Consider the following 20,844-nt stretch of genomic DNA (forward strand, 5'->3'; position numbering starts at 1 on the left):
ACCTTACTTGGGTAGCTGACAGGGTATGTGGCTTTTCACACTGCCCTGATTGCAGAGTCGACTCGTTCATTTATTCTTTCAACAAGGTTTGATGGAGCCCATCCGTGTCAGGCATTGTGCTTGGCACAAGGGATAAAATGGCAAGCAGAACAGGCACTGCCGTTGTCCTTGTGAAGCTTATAGTCCAGGGTGGGATAGCAGCGGGAGGGCAGATGTTCCTCGTACAAGTATATCATTTGTGTTTGGAAAGACCAGATTTGTTCCCAGAGATTGGCACAGAGCCCCGGGACAACTGAGGACTTTTTGAATCCCGATGTAGCCTGACATCACTTTCCAGACTTGGTTCGCTGTCAGAGCAGATGTCCCCTTTTTTGGTTTAGAAACATTCGCGCTGTCTTTGGAGTGCTCATGCACTAAGGCGGGCACTTTTCATGTTCGTGGTCTCCTCTGCCCCTGGCAGTGATGCCTGCAGGGAAAGGCAGCATGTCCACCTTGCAGAGGAGGACAGGACTGGTTTAAGCTATTGGGCCTGAAATTCAAGTCTGCCTCTGAATTCCATGCTGCTCATGCTGCACGCAAAGCCTTTGGTCCTCCACCCCACACCCCACCTCCCCCCAGCTTCCTAATGCTGGGACCTGAGGCTGACTGCTGAGTTTGTAAGCTTCTGCAGTGCCACCAGGTGGGCGTGGGCACCGTCAAGTAGACCCTGCCTTGAGTCAGGTGTGCAGGTTCCTCTTGGCACTGTGACTTCAGCCGCATAGATGGATCATTTATCTTGCAGATCATTAGCTCTCCTGACTTGGGCTGGGAAGAATTTAGGTTATTAGGCACCTTTATGTGACTGGGTTGGGAAGACGCCTCTGGGTACATCTTGTTGCTATAGGAAAGACAGGCCAGAAATGCACCCCTTGTTCCACCAGGTCTGCCTTCCCAGTGCTCTCAAGGAGCCAGGAACCCACATCTCACTCCTCACCCAGTACCTGGTCCTGTGGGTCCCTGAACCATCCAGCCCTCTGGGACCATTCCAGAGCCCTTCTCTGCCTAGCACCGCCTTCCTTGGAGGTTAGGGGAGTCTCTCTCTCTCTTTCTCTCTCTCTCTGTCTCTCTCTCTCTCTCTTCCCACCTCACCTCCCTGGGCCCCTCGTGATGCCTTTACACACTTCCACCTCATTGCAAATGAGTTTGGGGCCAGGTCAAAGCTGGGCCTTTGGTCATCCTTTTTTAATGCTTCGCAGACAAAGACTGGGGGGCTCTAACTGCCCAAACAGTGAAGCGTGGGCTCAAACAGAGGGGCCCACATTGCCGGCTTCCCCCATTACGTTTTCATTTCTCACTCTGAAAAAGGACAGCTCTCACAGTGTGGTGGGTGGAGAGAACCATCACTGGCAAGCCCTGGAGACCTTTCTAGCCTCGGGTTAGAATGCACAGCACCCCTCTGCGGCACTTCCAGATATCCAAACAAGCCCTTCTAGACGCCCTTGTCTCTTGGAAGGTTAAAGACACAGCTCCCTGTCTTCCAAGGCAGCCTGTGGTTCCACAGCCTTGGAGTGTCCTGCAGACAGTTTCTGTTTTTGAAAGTTTTTCAGAAATTATGCATTTATTATAGGGAGACCATGTAGGTTCCCTTATTCCCTTTGTATAGAGCATCTTTTATTTTTACATTTTAGTGGTTCTGAAATTGGGATGCATCTTAAAATAGACGCATGTGTTTGGATATGGTACTATGCCTTTTTTGTGTGAAGGGGTGTTCCCCAAATGACTGCATCCTAGGATTGAGGAAATACAGTAAAATTGCATTGGGAGACAAAAATCTTTCAAACCATGTAATCCATGGGAGAAAACAAGCATAGGGGGTCCTTGGTGTGGAGGAGCTGAGACCACTGCCTTAAATCTCATATTTCCCTAGGAACTCTATGTGTGACCATTATGGGGAAAAATGCTGACAAGGCCTGACCCCCATTCCATCCTGTTTCTATCTGTGGGGGTAACATACTTGGAGCAAACAGTTCCTAAAATTATCCCCATACCATTCCTCCTTCAGCTTTCAGGTCAAATATATTTGCATCTTTATCATAAGGGCTTTTCTTTTCCTGTTGTTATATTTGCTAATTTACAATTGTTTGGTTTGAAAAACAAGGATTTTTTCTTTTGCCTCCTGGCCTTTTGGTTTTTCTGAGGCAGCCTCAGAGAGTATGGCTGTGGTGGGCTCCAGGAATGTCCTGGGGAGCCTGAGCCCACTGGGCTGGGGTCCTGGCTCCCGCCTCCTCCCTGAGCGTGTGACAGGCAGAGGCCATCCATGTGCTGTGGGGCCCACCATGCTCTGTGCAGAGCCTGCAGTCAGTGTGTGGGATGGGGCTGAATCAGGGCAGTTTTGTGTGAAGAATGGAGGCACTTCCAGCAGTTTGTCAAGATGGGCAAGAGCTTGTCAGGTCAAGGACTGGATCCCAAAGTCTAAAGCTCAAAAGGACAACCCAGAAGGAGTCAGAAAGTGAACTGCTCAGAGACCTCCTGCAGAGTTTATCCCAAAACGGGCACTGTTCCTCAGTCTTCCTGGATGTCCCCCTTCGCCGTGCTTAAAGGAAGGTGTGCAAGGTTGATTCATACTCTCAGAGGGAGGCCGAGTCAGAAAACAGACCAATACCTGACCAGCGATTCACAGAGCAGTCTGGAAAGAAATAGGAGGAAAGCACCACCCTCTTTTAGCCGTCTCCTCCTCCTCTCCCATCTCCTTTGCACTCTCTCCCACAAAGCCTGGTCTTTCATGCAAATATCCCCCAGCCCAGCCCCAGTCTAGGTCACAGGGGCTTTGATACTGAGCTCAAGCCTGGCTGGCGTCATTCTCAGACGCTTCCTAGTAGAGAATTTCTACAGCTGCAGGTGAGAAAATGGCTTCTTAGTGAGACTAGAAACAAGGAACCAAGTGAGTCTTCTTTTGTTTTTCTATCCTGATCCAGTTTCTCACCTTGAACCCCACTCTCAGGGCTTGTACCAAGAGGACGCAGGGTGGAGTGAAATGTTTCTGTCCTCCCTTCCTGCCCCAGCCTCCAGTAGAATCCCATTGACTGAAGCACCCAGCCAGCCTGGGGCCCTAGAGCAGGAGGCTGTGTCACCCTCGCTGCAGGCAGCGCCCCCTCAGGTGGCTCTTCACACCCACTGGACTCCTTTCTTCACCCTGTACCATCCCCCCGTGTAAGTGGTAATAGCCGCTTAATGTGCTGACTTACACAATCCCTTCTTGGTCCATTACGACAAAAGTTGCTCTTTTCTCATTAGAACCATTTTTGTCAGGGTGTGTTTAATCAATGTCTTCCCCAGGGACAGTATTTTTAGAGGTTGTATTTTTCACACTCTCCCTTTTCCCCTTTTGGAAAATCTCATCCCAGTGCCTAGTGAAATGAGCTAATGAGATGCCGGGAGATCCCAGGCTGGTGTTAATTGGAACAGGCATGGAAGAAGTGGCCCACGCACACCTTCAGTTCCTTCCTGCCTTACCTGCGATCCTTTTCTCTGTCTCTCCGGTATAGGTTGCACAGACAGCAGATGGTGTGGATGCTGACCTCTGGAAAGACGGCTTATTTAAATCCAAGGTTACCAGATACCTGTGTTTCACAAGATCATTTTCCAAAGAAAATGTAAGTCTAGTCGTAGTTTCCATTTGCTGAGTGAGCACAAGTAATTTACATTCCTGTTTGGAATTTCCTCATTTTGTTGTTGTTGTGGTTTATTTTCATTGCCATATTAATTTATCTGTGGTTTTAGTGAACTGGGTAGAATCAGCAGCCAGCACTGTGTTTCATTTATTAACAGTATTATTAACCACGTACCCAAGTGTACCGTGAATTCCATTAAATTGTGTTCTCAAAAGGAAACCAGGAAATTTCTCTCCCAGCTCTCATTTGCCTACCTTTCCTCCAAGCAACAAATCACAGGATAGTGCGGCAGTGAGAGTTCTCCAGTGGAGCGGGATTTAATGCCGGCCAGCAAAGGCAGCATGGCTCAGGGAGGGCGCCTGTGACCCCACTCCATGCCCTTGCTTCCACAGTGACGTTTCCTCGCTCTTTGAGTCTCTGTGTGACATATCACATTTCGTTATTTTTGTAGGTATCGACTCATGTAGATTTCTCTGACTATGCTTTAAAAAAAAAAAAAATACTTGCACCTGTAAATTAGGAAACTTTAAAGACACCTACTAAGGTTTTTTTTTTTTTAAACATCTAATAAGATATTTTAATAGATGGCTTAGAAAAAAAGGAAATAGCTTTGGTGAGTATCTGCTCTATACAAGGCCTGCCCTGGGTACCTCATTCTGTCCCCAGATAATCTCTACAAGTGGAAGTTCCTTTCCATTGAAGAAACCGAGATCTAAAAGGGAACATGCTTGTTCAAGGTTACTTCTCTTCCCCAGCCCCAAACAGGGAGCAGTTGGGATTTTCATTTTCAGGGCTAACATTTTATTTTTGGCCATATGTTATTGTCTCTTTGTCATGTAAATTTTTATTTTGGGGAATATTTTTATTGATTTATTTGTATAAATTGTATTATAAAAGTAATATTTATTTGCAGTTAAAAAAAAAAACTGAGCCCAGACAACAAACATCTTTATTCAACAGCATGAAAGGGGGAAAGCATTAGTCCTCCTCTCTGCCACCTGGCCCCGCAGGCCCAGGGTCCCATCACAGGGTCCTTGCGTGTCCCCTTGGTGTTTTCTGAATATCAACCATCATGTGGCTCTCTGGCTTGCACTCTTTTCTGCCACCCATTCCTGTTGTTTGTGGTTAATTCTTTGGTAGGATAATTATTCTGAACATACGTGGGACTGGGAGAAAAGTCATTGCTTTATTTTTTTCCCCCTAATTACTAGAGCAATATATGCTCATTGAAGTACAGAGTTTATAATGGAGTCGGGGAAAATCTTGACACAAAAGTCTGGAAATCTTTTCAATTCAGGATTTTGAGTGTATTTTAAATACCAGGAGGGTGGCAGGGCTAAAGAGTGGACAAGGGCACTGAGATCTTATAATGAGTCCCTGCAGGTCCCCCAGCTCACTGAGCAGCCTGAGGCACCCAGGAGTGGGCTGAAGGCTGAGTAGAGGCTTCAGTTAAAAATGAGTAGAGGCCGAAGAGGCTTCAGTTAAAAATGGCTTGAGGACAGCCATGATGTCTGTGATCATTTTTTAATTTTGTTTTCATTGCATTTTCCCCCAAAGACTATGGGGTGTTGGTACCTAGGCTAGCAGAGTCCCTGCATCCCTTGGAGTGGGGACAGTGACAGGTCTGAATGTGACAAAGAGAAGTCACTGGGGCTTGTTAGCATTGGGTGTCATGGGTAAGTGTATTAAAGAAAACCCATTGATTTCGTCAACATGTGTTGAACATTAAAAAGATATTTATTGGGCGTGATGAAGGGATGTAAGAAGAGGACAAGGGCAGTGTGAAAAGCCTCTGCCTCGCTTTTGAAGCAGTGTGGGAGATAGGTGCATGGTGCATATTGTTTTGGGAAAAAGAATGAATGGATCCAATAGTGGGATCCAAATGATCGAGTTCTAGCAGTTGGCAGGGGCCCACTTGCCAGCCCAGGAGTGGAGGAGGAATCAGAATATTTTAATCTGTTACAGCCAGTCTATGCTGGCCCTGTAGTCCAAACCAAGACTTTGCAGAGCATCATTTTTTACAACTGTAAAGGAGGGATGTGGGGTCTCAAGACTGGACAGATTTTTAATTAGCTGACTTGAGACTCCCAATGTAGGAATTTTGGGATACTCCTTTGGAACCTAAATTCCTTTCTCCCAGTAATGCTGTTAATACAGAAACCTGGCTTTGGAGTGACATTGCTTCCTGGGGAAGGATCGAGATTAATTGCACTTTTCATGCCCTGTACTTTCTGCATTACCTGTAATAATAATGTACATAGATTAGGTAGGGAGGATATTAAACAGAAGGATTTATGAACATTTGAATATTAAGTTGGTTATCTGTGGCTACCTTAAATGCAAGGTTGTCAAAAATAATTACAGTATACTAGCAAATACTGGCTACCAGAGACAATATAAATACCCTGAGTCAGTGCATATTGGGCTTTTGGCATGAATCATTTGCTCAACAAGGATTGGGAATACGTTCTTCATATTTATGAGGAGGAAATGAAAGAGAGCACAGATGGGGGAGGGGAGAGGAACAGGCAAAATTAATGGTGTCGCAGACCCACTGTATTAAACCCAGTACAGTGGCAGCCCCGTGTGAGGAGGGACCACACTTGGGCTGTGGGGAGCTCTGACAGTGCAGCCTCCCATTTTGTATGCATGCAAGGGTTTTTTGATGCTTTGTTTTTAATGGCCACACCACTGATGTTCAGGTTTTATGATCAGGGACATTTGTAGAGTGTGTGGAGGGTGAGGTCACTAAGTGGTTTGCAGTTGACTTCTGTAAAACCCAACTTGTCAAGCAGAAGACATTTGAGAAGGATATTGATGAATGCCCATCCATCTGTGGGGCAGGAAAACATGCCTAGTTGTTAATTTCTCAATGCAGAAAGCAGTGATGACATGGAAAAGCAACTGCCATGAAAAAAAATTATGATAGATTAGACCAGGCAATTCTGAAAGCAGCTGATGTTTGCAAGTTAGGTTAACAGTTCAAACCCTACCTACACGGTCAGAGATTTATTCTGTGTTCTGAGAGTCCCACTTACCACTCACTAGGCTGCACTGTACATTGTCTTCCCAAGGCCCAGCTACCTGGAATGTCAGAATATCAAATTGTTGGCAAATATGATAGTTCTGAGAGGAAGAAACAGTTTCCTGATGGCAGTGCCATAAAAACACTGGTCATAGGTTACACTTGCTGCTTTGACCTTCCTAGTTAAATTCTAATAATTTGTTTCATTTGTGTACTTTTGGTTCATAATATTTATTAGTGTATATCAATACTTTTGATATTTTTAATCATATAGTTTAGATTTGACATCTCAGCAAACCCAACTTGATATGTGTGTGTGTATATATATATATGAAACGAAGTCTTCCTCTGTCGCCCAGGCTGGAGTGCAATGGCGCAATCTCAGCTCACTGCAGCCTCCACCTCCTGGATTCAAGCGATTCTCCTGCCTCAGCCTCCCAAGTAGCTGGGACTACAGGCGCCCACCACCACGCCCAGCTAATTTTTGTATTTTTTTAAGTAGAGACAGGGTTTCACCATGTTGCCCAGGCTGGTATCAAACTCCTGACCTCAAGTGATCCACCTGCCTTGGCCTCCCAAAGTGCTGGGATTACAGGCATGAGCCACCATGCCTGGCAGATTTTTTGTTTTTGTTTTTCTTTTGAGACAGAGTCTCACTCTATTGCCCAGGCTGAAGTACAGTGGCATGATCTTGGCTCACTGCAGCCTCAACCTCCCAGGCTCCAACAGTCCTCCTTCTTCAGCTTCCTGAGTAGCTGGGACTACATGCATGAGTGCCACCACACCCAGCCAATTTTTTTAATTTGTAGAGATGGGGTTTCACCATGTTTCCCAGGCTGGTCTCAAACTCCTGAGCTCAAGCTACCTGCCCGCTTTGGCCTCCCAAAGTGTTAGGATTACAGGTGTGAGCAACAGTGCCCGGCCTCCAGTTTGATTTCTGACTCTGGCCCGGTTGAAAAATGTACACCTGAAATTAATTTATTCAGCAAGTAATTACTGAGCACCTGCTGTGTGGCAAAAACCATGCTAGGCTTGTATTTATAGTAGGAACGGAGATAGTTTTGGTCTTCATGGTTCTTAAACTCTAGAAGCAAGACAGATATTAAACAAATAACCCCACAAATTGATAGGGAGGGAAAAAGAGAGTGCCAAGAGGGAACATAACACAGTTTAGATGCTAAGAACTCCCTGCTTGGCTTTCAGAGACGTGACACAGTACAGGTGGAGGTGGGATCTTGGCTCCCATGTGCAGAGATGGAAGTAGCAGCCCTTCTTCTCTAAGCAAGATGGAACAACAGCCTGAGAAGTTGCTGTCCAGGGCAGAGTGATGGCTGACCAACTAGATGCTTGTCCAAGGATGCTGAACAAGTAAACGGAGAGCATGTTCACACTGGGCTTCGGGGATGAGGCACTTCTGCAAAGTGGGCACATGGAGTGCATTGCTAGTATCCTAACAGGAGAGATTTGGGATTTGAGCCCATCATTCTTTCCTTAACTGGCTCTGACTAGAGAGGGGGAACTAAGCTGCAAATTACTCTGAAGATTTTAGTGAAATCTCCAAAGTGGCCCCACATATTTAAGTTGCAGGATAGATATCTTTAGAGTTCATTTCCAGCTTGAAATGCGGGCTGCAAGTGCCGGCGTGTTTGCAAAGAATTCTCTCTCGCAATTACAGAATGGTGTACTGTCTTCGATTTTTGTAACTGGTATTTGTACACCAGTTACCGAAACTGCGCACTGTGGACCCCATATACTACCACTAAACAGAAACTTTAGGAGGCCCTTGTGCGTGTCATTTTAGAAGATGTGTAATATTGAGGCAGCAGGGCTTTCACTCTGTATTAGTTTATGATTCTTGGGATTTTGCAAAATGTATCTAGCAACTGAAATGTGTGTCAGTATGCAGACTGGTGATCACTTAGGAGTGTGATTGGTTCCCTATTAGGTTTAGATGCAGCTGTTTCCTACGAGTGCTTCAGGAATTTGCTCTTCCTAAAACCTCCTGGCCTTGAGATCTGATGCTCAGGGCTGAATGGCATCCTGGTCCCGGGATGTGTGTGCACAGCTGCCCTCTGCTGGGTTATGTCTAAAGCATCTCCTGTGTTGCTCCTGCCTCACCAAGGCCGTGTCTGAGTTGAGTGGCTTTGAGGTTCCGCAGATGAAACTCCTTCCTGAGGGCCACACGAGTCCCTGCGTAACCACTGGGGAACATTAACTGTCACCTACTCTAATTAACCTGCTGTCATAAAGCTGCACAAGTCATTGTGTTAAATATGCATCTGGAAGCCAAAATGGCAAACCCACCACAGGCCTGTTCAGATTAATAGTCTGTATCTCTTTTCTTTCTTCCCAAGAGTCATCTGGGGAACGTGTTAGTAGATATGAAGCTCATTGACATCAAGGACACACTGCCTGTGGGCTTCATCCCAATTCAGGAGACGGTGGACACACGTGAGTCATCCTTTAGTAGCACTCATCACAATGAGGGTTTTCTTCCTCCAGGTATATTTGTAGGTGTTTTTTTATGTGCATTTTTCTTCAGAAACACTTTTGGAGGCCTTACTGTGTGCCCATGAACAAACCCTGCTGCTTTTGATGTGTGTCTGGCTGGGTTCTCCAAGGAGTTTGCAGAGTATTCTGGGTAGCGGCATGTAAATGAGCAGAACGTGCCTTTCTTTTAGAATGGTGCTCCCTGCTGAATCGGCTCACTGGGGAATGAAATGGTGAAACTAGATATAGTTTGTCTTTAGTCCTTCCTCTGGTGTTGCTGAAGCCAAGCTTGGCACAAGACCCAGAAGAAAGCGGAAAGAAAACAATCAAAAGACACCCAGAGAAGAAAGACACCCAAAGAAAACAATCAAAAGACACAAGGCCAATAATGTGCCCATTCGGGGCTCATAGAGCAAACAAGAAAAGTGAGAATCCAAAAGACTGCAAATTAAAGTTCATAGGTTCGAATTGGAGTGAATATTCTGACCACTGAGCAGGTCCAGGCAGAAGTGAATCACTGAGGAATCGGCAGCGTCTTCAGGGTGCTGGAGCCCTTGGAACTTCTTGACCCACACGTGGGTTATTAAGTGGTGCTGGAAAAGCTCTGGTGATTTGGCTTCCTTGTTTTGGTGTAATTTAACTTACCTTGTTTCATTTTTAATCACTGGTCAGCCAACTTTATGGTATTTACAACAGTGAAGCAGTGAATACAAAACAAATACAGAGAATCCTTTCATTACAACTCAGGGTTCATTTATTAAATTCTCTGTCTCATTTTCTGTCTCATACTTTATTCTTTCATAATTAGCCCCACTTTGGTCCCACTGTTTTTTGCTGTTTTCTTGCTAGCACTTCGTATGGTATGAACTAGAGTTTCTATCTCTATGCAGATCCCCCCAACTGTTATTTTCATGAAACCAGCAGACCCCATTGTATAGCATATTTTTATTTACCTGATGGTCTCTTCACGTTTCAACATTGGATTGCTTTTTGCCACTTATTATTTTATGTATTGCCTGATAATCATAACAGCTGATATTTACTATGCATTTACTGTATGCTCACCCCTGTGATAAATGCTTTGCCTCCCTGATTTCATTTAATCTTCAGAAGACCCCTCTTTAGAGATGGACTTTATTATACCCATTTCAGATATGAGAAAAATGAAGCACACTGACTCCTTAGGGATTAAAGAACTTAGCCAAGGTCATGCATCTGGAACTGGAGGAATAACTAGAATGCTCACCTACGTCTTACTCCAGCCACACTTTTAACCACAGTGGCACACTGGAAGAGCATGTGTATAAGCACCTTTTACAGATATGTTTTATATTAATGTATAGAGTTTTTAAAAATTAAGATATAACTCACATACCATGCAATTCACCTATTTAACATGCACAGTTCAGTGGCTTTTAGTAAATGCACAGTTGTGCAAACGTTATTGCACATTGTATCACCCCCAAAACCCATTTTCAGGATATCACCCCTGTACCCCTTAGCAATCACTCTCTAATTTCTCTCCAACCCTTACCTCCCCACTCCCTGCCAGCCCTAGGCAACCACTGATCTACTTTCTATATAGATTTGCCTACTCCGGACATTTCATATAAATGGAATCATACAGCGTGTGGTCTTTTGTGACCGGCTTCTCTCACTTAGCATAATGTTTTCAAGGTTGGCCTATGTTGTAGGATAGATCATTACTTTATTCCTTCTTATCACCAAATAATATAACATTATATGGAAATACCACATTTTGGTTATCCATTCAACTGATGGATATCTGAGTTGTTTGTACTTTTTGGCTGTTAGGAATGAGGCTGCTATGAACATTCATGTACAAGTTTTTGTTGGGCTTATGTTTTCGTTTCTGTTGGATATCTACCTAGTCATGGAATTGCTGGGTCATATGGTAACTTGATATTTTTGAGGAACTACCAAATGATGTTTCAAAGGAGCTCCACTGTTTTTTATTCCCACCAGCAGTGTCCGTAGATTCCAATTCCTCCACATCTTCACCAGCACTTTGTTATTGTCTGTCTCTTTGATTCTGGTCATCTTAGTGGGTGTGAAATGGAATCTCCTCGTGCTTTCTGTTTGCCCTTCTCTGATTGCAAACGATGTTGAGCATCTTTTTCTGTGCTTGTTGGCCATTTGTATTATCTCCTCTGCCTAGGATCTACAGTTTTCTCCAAAACTTGCATCACTTTCCTCCTTTTCCCCTGTGTTTTTCACAGTTTGAAAATTTGCATTGATGTTCGTTTTTTGACAGTCAGTTGACTTCGAATGTCTTTATATTGATGTGCTGTGGAGCCGCAACGGGTTTTCCATTCTGCATTTTCCTCTAGGTTAGTTGGACCAGTTCACTGAGGCTCTGTCCTGTCTGGGGGCCAGCTGCTGTGGGGCCCAGGGGTCCTGGTTGGGAAGTTTCTCCCCTGTGACTGGGAGTACACAGGTTGCTGTCCCAAGTGTGGACTCTGAGATGGGTCCTGGGCCCAATGCCAGGTGCCTTGTCACACAGGAGGGTGGGCAGCAGGGAGTCTCTTCATTTCTGGTTCTAGCAACATTTCCTGGAGCTTTTACCCAGGGAACAGAGGAGCCCAAGCTGACCATATAAGCCTTGTGGTCAGCTCTGTATCATTTGAGAGTATTCAAGGCCCTGATTTTATGAAGTCAGCCAAAAACAGGAGACTCCTGTAATTCATTTAAAATATAGTTTGCTGTAATCCATATAGCACTGAAAAGCTGGAAGACTGTTTGTTTTAGTAAAGTGCTGTGTACTTTCTCTGTGTTCATTAGCATGACTGAACACATTTCTATTGACTATGTATAATATGTTTACTTAAAATTAGGCCTGCTTAAGCATGTGTAATTAGTGGCTCCATCTCTTAACCCCGAGTTTGCTGCAGACGGAGGAATGGAGCCAAGAGCAGCGTGGCAACAGCAAGTGAAACACCCGGCGTTAGTTTTCTTTGTGTAAAGGTCTCTCCTCTTCACGCTTTCTAAGGCCGATCTGATCAGCTGATAATCTTTGAAGTTGCAGAGTTGCTGTGAACAGCGCCCCCAACTCCCCAGGTTGCTGTCCCAAGTGTGGACTCTGAGGTTGGGTCTTGTCACACAGGAGGGTGGGCAGCAGAGGCCTCTTCATTTCCAGTTCTAGGATCATTTCCTAGATGTTTAGCAATGTTTAGGGTCTGGATTCAGAATGTCGTTTCTCTCCGCTCATAGATCTGCTCTACCCCTCAGTTTCTGTGCCTGAGGAATGCACAAAGTTATCTGACTCTTTAAAAAACAACCCTACCCCCCTAAAAATATAATAACAAAACAATTCCACTGATTTTCTTGTCCCCCTCCCCATTCCGGCCCCTATAAGAAAGCCCGGGCAGGACTGTACTTCCCCTCATTCTGTTCCTCCATTTGAGTGTGCTGTTGAATGTCTTACTTCCTGCCACAGAATTGCAAGGTCTTGAAACCCAATACCAAGCACAGGCATAAATTACACACTAGAGGCTTACTTGTCAATAATGACGGTAAGATCCTACACAGCTGTTCTTTACTGAGCACTTACTGTGTGACAGGCAATGGGCTAAGTGGATCATATGTGTTGGCACAGTGCATCCAACCCACATCCCTGTGGGGTGGGTTTCATTAACTCCCTTTTACAGTTTACCAAGACTCAGGGAAATTAAGTAACTTGCCTAAGGTCACAGTGCCAGAAAATGTTGGTGTTGGGATTTCAACCCAGATCTGTCTGACTCATGTATTAAATCGGTGCAGTTGGTTGAAACTCAGGTTTAAAAGCACAAATACACACACCTCCCGTTGGTCAGCACTGGAGGTTGCTAGAACACCAACTCCTTACTCTAAGGCTTGATAAGTAAGAGAAAAGAATCACGTGCTTATCCTTTTTTTCTATACAAAACTTATTTCAGGGAGACCAAATAGTTGATGAAGGAAAGTTATTTTTTATATATAGAAGGATTCTAGCTAAAAAATGCAGAAGGCGGCCAGGCGCGGTGGCTCACGCCTGTAATCCCAGCACTTTGGGAGGCCAAGGAGGGTGGATCATGAGGTCAGGAGTTCAAGACCAGCCTGACAAACATGGTGAAACCCATCTCTACTAAAAATACAAAAATGAGCCAAGCGTGGTGACACACATCTGTAATCCCAGCTACTCAGGAGGCTGGGGCAGGAGAATCACTTGAACCCAGGAGGTGGAGGTTGCAGTGAGCCAAGATCATGCCACTGCACTCCAGCCTGGGTGACAGAGTGAGACTCCATCTCAAAAAAAAAAAAAAAAAAAAAAGAGCAGAAGGAATGACAGAGTTCGAAAATCACCATTGTGAACCTTTAATAAAACATGGATCTTAGCAACAGTCATCAGAGGGTGAGAAAGTGCTCAGAGGATGGCAGTTGGGGAACTGTGTGACCAAGGTCCTGGGCCGACACCAGCAGAGCTCAGCAAGAATGGCCCAGCCAGACTCCAGGCCTCACTATATGACAGCCTAGACTTACACGTACCCCCGGACAGCATGCATGCCTAAAAAACCTAACCTGAGTCTAATCGAGGCTTTAGCTCTGCCAGCCTACAGGAGGCACAGGGGAGTGACCCGATTTCTCCAACCTGTTAGTGCCCCGAAGAAAAGGGAGCAGGAGTGGTTGTTCCAGAGTCAAATGGTCTGGGAGGCCTGACACCCAGAGGTAGTGCCTCGGCATCCTGGGGATCCAGATGCAGACAGACTGGAGAAAACGTGGATGTAGGCTCTCTATTGGATGATACTCAGGAATTCTGTTCGTTTTGTTAGGAGTGATGGTGGCATGGTGGTCTTTAAAGAACAGTGTCCTGGATGCCTACTGAGGTATTGATGGTGACATAACGTGGTGTTGTCAGGGATTCATTTTAAATATCCAGCAAAACTGCAGGGGCGGGAGGAGAGGAAACCAGCTTGTCCATTGTGCACAGCATTAACACTGGGTGATGGGAACACGTGGATTCATTCCACTGTTCCCTCTCTTTGGGGTATGTTTGAAGATTTCTATAATAAAAAGCAGAAAAGAAAAGAAGTCCGTGTGGTGAAATGTGTTAATGCTCAGGGCGTCAGTGTGCAGGATTCTGACGGCTGAGCAGCGAGCAGATTGTGGTTATGGCTCTTAGAAGCCACCCAGATTTACTGCAGGGTGTGTGGTCCCCTTCTCAGCAAGAGGTGTCTGGGTTGGGTCCTGCATGCAGAGCAGGGTGACTGCAGCCCCGGGGAAGGCAGGCGGCAGAGCCCAGCCCTTCTGTCCAGCAGCCTAGGTGACCTGCCACTTCTGCTGCCAGGAATAGGGCATGACAGGGGATGTGGTTTTCAGAATAGAGATGCTGGTATCTCTGGAAAACTCATACCTTTTCTGTTGTCCTTTCCTTCAGAGGAAGTGGCTTTTAGGAAGAAGAGGCTGTGCATTAAATTTATTCCACGGGATTCAACGGAAGCCGCCATTTGTGACATTCGGATCATGGGCCGGACCAAGCAGGCCCCGCCTCAGTACACGTTTATTGGGTGAGTCTTAATGACAGGACTCTCAGCTGCTGCTCTTCCCTGAGAGCACTCAGGCCACTGCCGGCAATGAGGTCCAAGAGAGTTCCATGCAGCCCCCCAGGCTCTCAGCCGTGGGCCTCTGTCAGCCCAGTGCTCCTGGCTGCCCTTCCTGCTCAGCTGCGGTCTCTCCACGCCTCAGCTCGCACTGCTGACTCCACCTTAGGGCCTTTCCTCCCCTGCCCTTCTGCACATTCAGCCTTGAAGCTCCTCTGGGTCCTTCCCTGACACCCTGTGATGCCACCGGCCTCAGCTCTCCACACTCATTATTCACCCTAGGAAAGGTCACAGGGACCTATTTTGTACCACGGGGCCAAGGCCACTGGATGTGGTTATAAGTGAGGCAAAGGCCGTGCTGTCACAGAGCTGATGTTCTAAAAGAGACAGACGAGCAATAAACAAGAAAATAAATGAGATAATTCCAGACAGTGAAGAAAGTGAAACACAATGATGGAGTGGGGGTCTCTTCCGTGAGGGGGTCAGGAAGGTGACAGTTGAGCAGAGACCTGAATGTCAGGAAACCAGCCATGCACAGATGTGAAGGCAGAGCCTTCGAGGCAGAGCGGAAGCAGAAGGAGAGAAGTGGGAATGAGCATGGCACATTCTGGGAGCAGAACACAGCCCTGTGTAGCTGGAAGAGCCAGAGGGAATGTTGGGACAAGGGCGAGGGTTGGCAGGACCTCCTAGGACGTGGCCTGGAGTTTATTCCAAGCACACTGGAAAGTCAGTGGAGGGCTCCAAGTCAGGAAGAAACATAAATATTACACAGCTGCATGATAATTCCCCAGTAAGCAGAGAACTGCTGAGGCCTGGGCCCATTTGTGTCTTGTTCCTCTGGTAGCCTCAGCACTGAGCATGGGCCTGGCTCTGTTGCGGCTCCATAAATACTTAGTACAATGAAATCCCAGGGTTTCACTTAGGGCTCTGTTGATTGTAAGTGACAGGAAACCCAACCCAGTTTGGCTTGAGCAAAAGGAATAATTTATTGGCTGGCATCACAGAAGAGTTGGGGAGGCAGGACTGGCACACCTGGAAGCAGAAGCTTGAAGACCGGCACTGAGTTCTGGTTTCCCTGTCTCCCCCTGGCTCTGGTGCTGGGCTCTGTTCTGACATGTTTCCCCCTCGAGGAGGCCCTGGTGCTACAGTAGCTCCACCTGCTTTTCATCCAGGTTCAAGTCCAGAGGCCAAGGGCAAGTTTGTGTTCCTGATAGTTCAAAAGAAGTTCTAGAATTTAGTCTCATTGGTCTTGATTGATCCAGGTAGGGTCATGTGCACCCTGGGCTGGTCACTGTTTTCTGAAAAATTCTTCCATTGACCAGGCCTGAGCAGGAAGTAGGATCAGCTCCATTGGAACTCAAGGATTAACCATGAGTGGTGCTGCTCCTAAAATATGGAGGGGAAGTCAAAAGTCAGAAAGGGGGTGAGTGGATGCCAGCTGTCCAGAAGGAAATAGATGTTCACCTTCTTCAGTCAACTGAAATCCAGGTGTGCACTTTACTCGGTGTGGCAGATGGTTTACAGCCCCCTCAGCCATGTGCCTCTTCCCTGGCCAGGCCTGGCAGGGGCCATGTGTCTCCCTGTGGGCTCCCAGAGACACCCTGTCCTCCTCGGCTTCTGAGGCCAGCCTCCTGGCTCAGGCCTGTACTCTGCTTTACTCTTGTTCATTTGAGCCCAGAGCTGCCTTTTTATCAGCCAGGGCCTTTCCTGATAGCCTAGACCCGGTGAGACAGCAGATGAGCCCTTGTGGCATTTGCTTGAAGCATTCAGGGAGCAGGTACCACAGAAATGCAGAGTTTCACCTCGGTGGGTCTTCAGCTCTGGCATCTGAATGCTCTGTGTCAAGATCATGTGGTTAAGAAGGACTCTGTGATCATTCCCTTCCTACACACTCAAAAATCCTGTTTTGCAACATGGTTTACACTAATTATGTAAACAGGAGTGGGAAATAGTTAGAATAAACATACATCAGGCACCTCAGAAGCATCCATTTACATACAAATGGCAGAAACCAGCAATTTAGTAATGAACTTTTCAATCTAATTTCAGTTGCTATGTGTATCTTTAACTACAAACTATCCTGTTGTAAAATGATTCCATTTTTAACCGATTTAAATAATTTTAAGGAATAGATATTTACCAGTATGTACCTTGATAAAACCAAAGCCTTTTTTCCTTTATATCACTTTGGAAATATTGCTATAGTTTTGTTTCACCTCGGGCCAACAGTTCTCTTCCAGAGGAAGACAATTCCAGTGTTATTTTTAAGCAAGGAAAGAGAAGTCAGTATTCAGAACTCTAAGTCACTTATTTTTAAAAGCGGGCACAGTTCCACATGTTACTTTGCAAGGGCTTGGGATTGTCAGTTGGGGAATATAGAAACCTCACATTCCAAACAGCACCTCCAAAGCCTGGCAGCTGGAGGCCACGGCCCAGAGGTGGAGAATTCAGTGCAGCTCACTGGAATCACTCATCTAAGAAGACAGGATTGCGGTTTTACATGGTTCCTGTGGTGTTCTGAGAAGCTTATGAGGGGTTCCCACAGAATAAGGCTTTTTCCATTTTTTGAAGAGATTATATTCCTCTACATCAGGTCCCAAAGACGCAGTTCTGTGGGGCAACTGCGAAGTTGGAAACTGAATGTGGTGAAAATGATCCTGTCACTATTCCTAGGAGTGTGGCTGTCTCCTCAGTGCTCACGAGTGTGTGGTGTAGTAGGGGGCAGGGCTGTTGGTGACTGTGCAAGGGAGGTCACAGGAGAGCTTATGAGGTGTCTGGGAGGCCCCTTGGTGTCCACTCCTAGTTGTGTGGTTCATGGGGCCTCGAGTTTTGTAGTTTGAAGATGACTCCCAAACTGACCCTGAGAATGAGTCCAACGGCAGGTGACACCCAGCTGCAAGAGGCTGTATCCTGAGATGGGAGTGTGTTATAGAGTAGGGGGCTAATTCTTCTCATGGTTAAAAACCAGCATCTCCCTATCTGTCTCTCCTCACTGCACAAAGGACTTGATGTGGATTATCACATCACACTCTACAAGGAAATGGCAAAACAAAAAGAAGTTTGGAGAAGCAAGGAAAGTACCTGTTGGAGTAGGAAGGCAAGCTCGGGGAGGGTGATGCAGGCGGCCTTGTCCCAAAGGCCTGCCTAGATGGAACAGGTCACCCTTGTGTGAACTATGACATCCAGAGCACAAAGGAGGCGGTGGAACCCATTTCACATGGAGAGCGAGAATTGATTCCCTGGTGTTTGAGGCCATGCCTCTTTTAAATGAATAGGTTTGCTCTGTCACTCAGGTAAATGCTTTGTGCTAACCAGAGCCCTGAATATTTCTCTTTTTTCCTAAAGGGAACTGAACAGCATGGGGATCTGGTATCGAATGGGCAGAGTACCAAGAAATCATGACTCATCTCAACCCACAACGCCTTCCCAGTCATCAGCTGCCTCCACCCCAGCCCCCAACCTTCCCAGGTGAGGCCTTGTCGGGGTGTCTTGCGTTGTCCTGTGGTCTTGGGTCCCTGCACAACATTTTAGAACACCGTCACTTAGTGTCTGCTGAAATAGTGCAAAGTACAGCTGAATAATTGTAGAAGCAATATATCTTTAGAGGAGATTTTTAAAAATCCACTTGGAAATCTTTGCATTACATGAATGCAAAGGCCATTCTGTAGTCTATTTTGTGCGTGTTCTGCAGACTCCTAAAATTGCAGATTACGCCACTTAAAATTGGCTTGCTATTCAAAAGAGCTGCTAGCTACACACAGACACGTGCTGTGTAGCCATGGGGTTGGGGTCACTGGACTTAAGGTTAAATTCCTTCTCTGTCTTGGCCAGCAACTCATTTGAAACCCAGGAGGGTAGGTGAGTTCTTATATTCTTCATTTTCATATAATTTCTTTTTCCAATGAGCTATAAAGTAAGAAATGGGTAGTTTGGGTATGAGAGAATAGTGAGGAGTTTTTCAGGAAATGCTAGTTTTAACAATTGTCTCCGCAGAGAAACTTGGGTGAGCCAGCTGTTTGCTCTTCAACTGATTTCAGTCGTAACAGGTAGTAACAGTCTCTACACTTTCTGCAAAAAGAATCCTGTCAAATAAAAATCCTGTGCAGCACTAGGAGTAAACTGAGGGCAAGGAACAAACAGCACTGATGGATTAAGCTTGAGAAAGGGATTGCAAAAGTAAATAAAACAAGAACGGTGAGGCAGCAACACTTAGGGATTGATGTAACATAAATGAGAATGGATCTCCAAGCTTCCACGTGGGTGAATAGAGATGAACAAAATCTGTCAGGAACCGGACAGAAGAGTCGCCAGTGGGTCTTCCTGGACCCTCCACAATACAGCCTGCCCTCTGGGACATCCCACCAGCTCTCTGTACTCTGTTCCTCTGTGCCAAGCCTCCATCTCACTTGGAAGAATGTGCTGTAATGAGGCTCCAAAGCCCTGAGGACTCTGTCCTGTGGGACATGCCCCATAAAGACAATCTGGTCTTTCTCATGACAGTTTCGCAAACCAAGAGTGGTATTTAAACTTAAGTACCCCTGGAATTGCCTGAAACTTTAGAAGTAGTTTTCAATTTCATTTGGCATAAAAAGATGGGAATCTCTAATAAGCCTCCCAGAGTTGCAGGGTGAACAGTTGAGTCTCTTTGTTGGGTTCAGGAGTGTACCGCCCATCAGCACTTGTTCCTCGTTTGTGAGCCAGAGCGCTGTCAGCTCCGCCCTGGAGGGCACTGCTGAGGGTCACTGTCTCCTGTGCTCAAGGCTATATCAGGTGTGTCACCTGTGCTGGGGAGTCAGCTAAGTCCATCACCTGTGTGTCAGGGTCCTCCATCACCTGTGCTGAGGCCCATCACCTGTACTCAGCTCAAGTGTGGGCTCCTTGCAGAGGCTGGAGAGCCCCCACAGGAGCAATTGCCCTGAAGTTGTTACAGCTGCTCCCTGCTGACATCATGTGGTCTAGAAGGGCCCAGAAATGGGCACCACCTCAGGCAGGTTTTGACTTTCTGTGGATAAAGAAAGAACACCAGTTCTCTCAGATAAAGCAGAGAGAGCTCTCAGAAGCCTGCTGGTCACTGTGAGAGCAAAGTCACTTCCACCTGAAGCAAGACGGCCGAGAACACTGAGCCACCAGCAGCCTGGTGAGTTTGGAGGGTAGTGCATCAGAACCAAGTGTTTATAAGGCTTACGTATTTTATCACCTCTGCTGTACAGTTTATGGTTTACAATGGCTGCAAGGAAATTGGATCAGTTTTGTTTTACTTGCCAAATAAAACAAATGTCAAAATAGTCAATATAAAATGTATTCTAATTTGGCTAAGTCAGCCAGTATGCAGCAGGATAATTGAATGTTCATTAATGCTTCCAAGTAAAAACCGTTTGTCTGTCCCAAGTTCTCCTGTGCGGTAGTTTACAGGTAGGATGCACACCTATGTGAGCCTCATCCATCAGGGTTTTTTGGTTTTTGTGGGATTTTTTTTGTGTTGTTTTCCTATCCAGTATCTTTATTTTAAAATGAAATGTTGATTATTCATTCAAATTTTCCATTGAAGACCTAGGAAAGGATGAGTATGCTGTTTTATTCCTTGAGGCTTCAGGTTTCTACACTCTCCAGAGGAGGAATCTGATGGGGAGCAGTGGCTGGGGCTTGTGCTCCGGGTGCTGGGGGTCTGCCAGGAGCCCCTCAGTGGGGCCTGCAGGGCTGCACACCAGCTCCGGGATTTCCTGTCTTCCCTCTCCCGGGGCCAGAGCCCCGGACATTAAGCTGCACTAGCAGCCTCCTCCTCCCCTGGCTTCTATGCCTTTGCTCCCAGTGCTCCCTGCACATGAGGTGTGTTTGACAGGTCTCGCGCAGAGGGCTCCTCTCCCAGGAAGCCCTCCCGGAGGCTCTTGGGCTGGGCCTGTGCTGGGTCTTCTTCTCTGAACGCTTCCGGGGTATCTCGAGTCCGTGTGGTGGTGTGGGCACGTGGTGAGCCTACAAGGAGCTCCAACGGCGCCCACCTGAATCCAGGCACGAATTCAGTTTCACCATAAATGCGTCACTGGCAACTCCTCCAGACGACTCCCTGGTCCCTGAGCACTGCGTGAGTCTTTTCCGATGGCGAGAG

General features: G+C 46.4%; 1 protein-coding gene across 1 annotated transcript in view; it reads left to right on the plus strand.

Annotated features, from left to right (window-relative positions):
- The window catches only part of MVB12B (multivesicular body subunit 12B), a 181,293-nt gene that overhangs the window by 51,646 nt on the left and 108,803 nt on the right, over positions 1-20,844 (plus strand). Inside the window, exons 3-6 of the mRNA XM_030817828.1 lie at positions 3,525-3,632; positions 9,030-9,126; positions 14,579-14,708; positions 18,087-18,209. Of these exons, the coding sequence (XP_030673688.1) occupies positions 3,525-3,632; positions 9,030-9,126; positions 14,579-14,708; positions 18,087-18,209 (458 nt within the window). The remainder of the gene's footprint in view (positions 1-3,524; positions 3,633-9,029; positions 9,127-14,578; positions 14,709-18,086; positions 18,210-20,844) is intronic.

Source organism: Nomascus leucogenys, chromosome 8 (assembly GCF_006542625.1).
Source record: "Nomascus leucogenys isolate Asia chromosome 8, Asia_NLE_v1, whole genome shotgun sequence".
Classification (NCBI taxonomy): Eukaryota; Metazoa; Chordata; class Mammalia; order Primates; family Hylobatidae; genus Nomascus; species Nomascus leucogenys.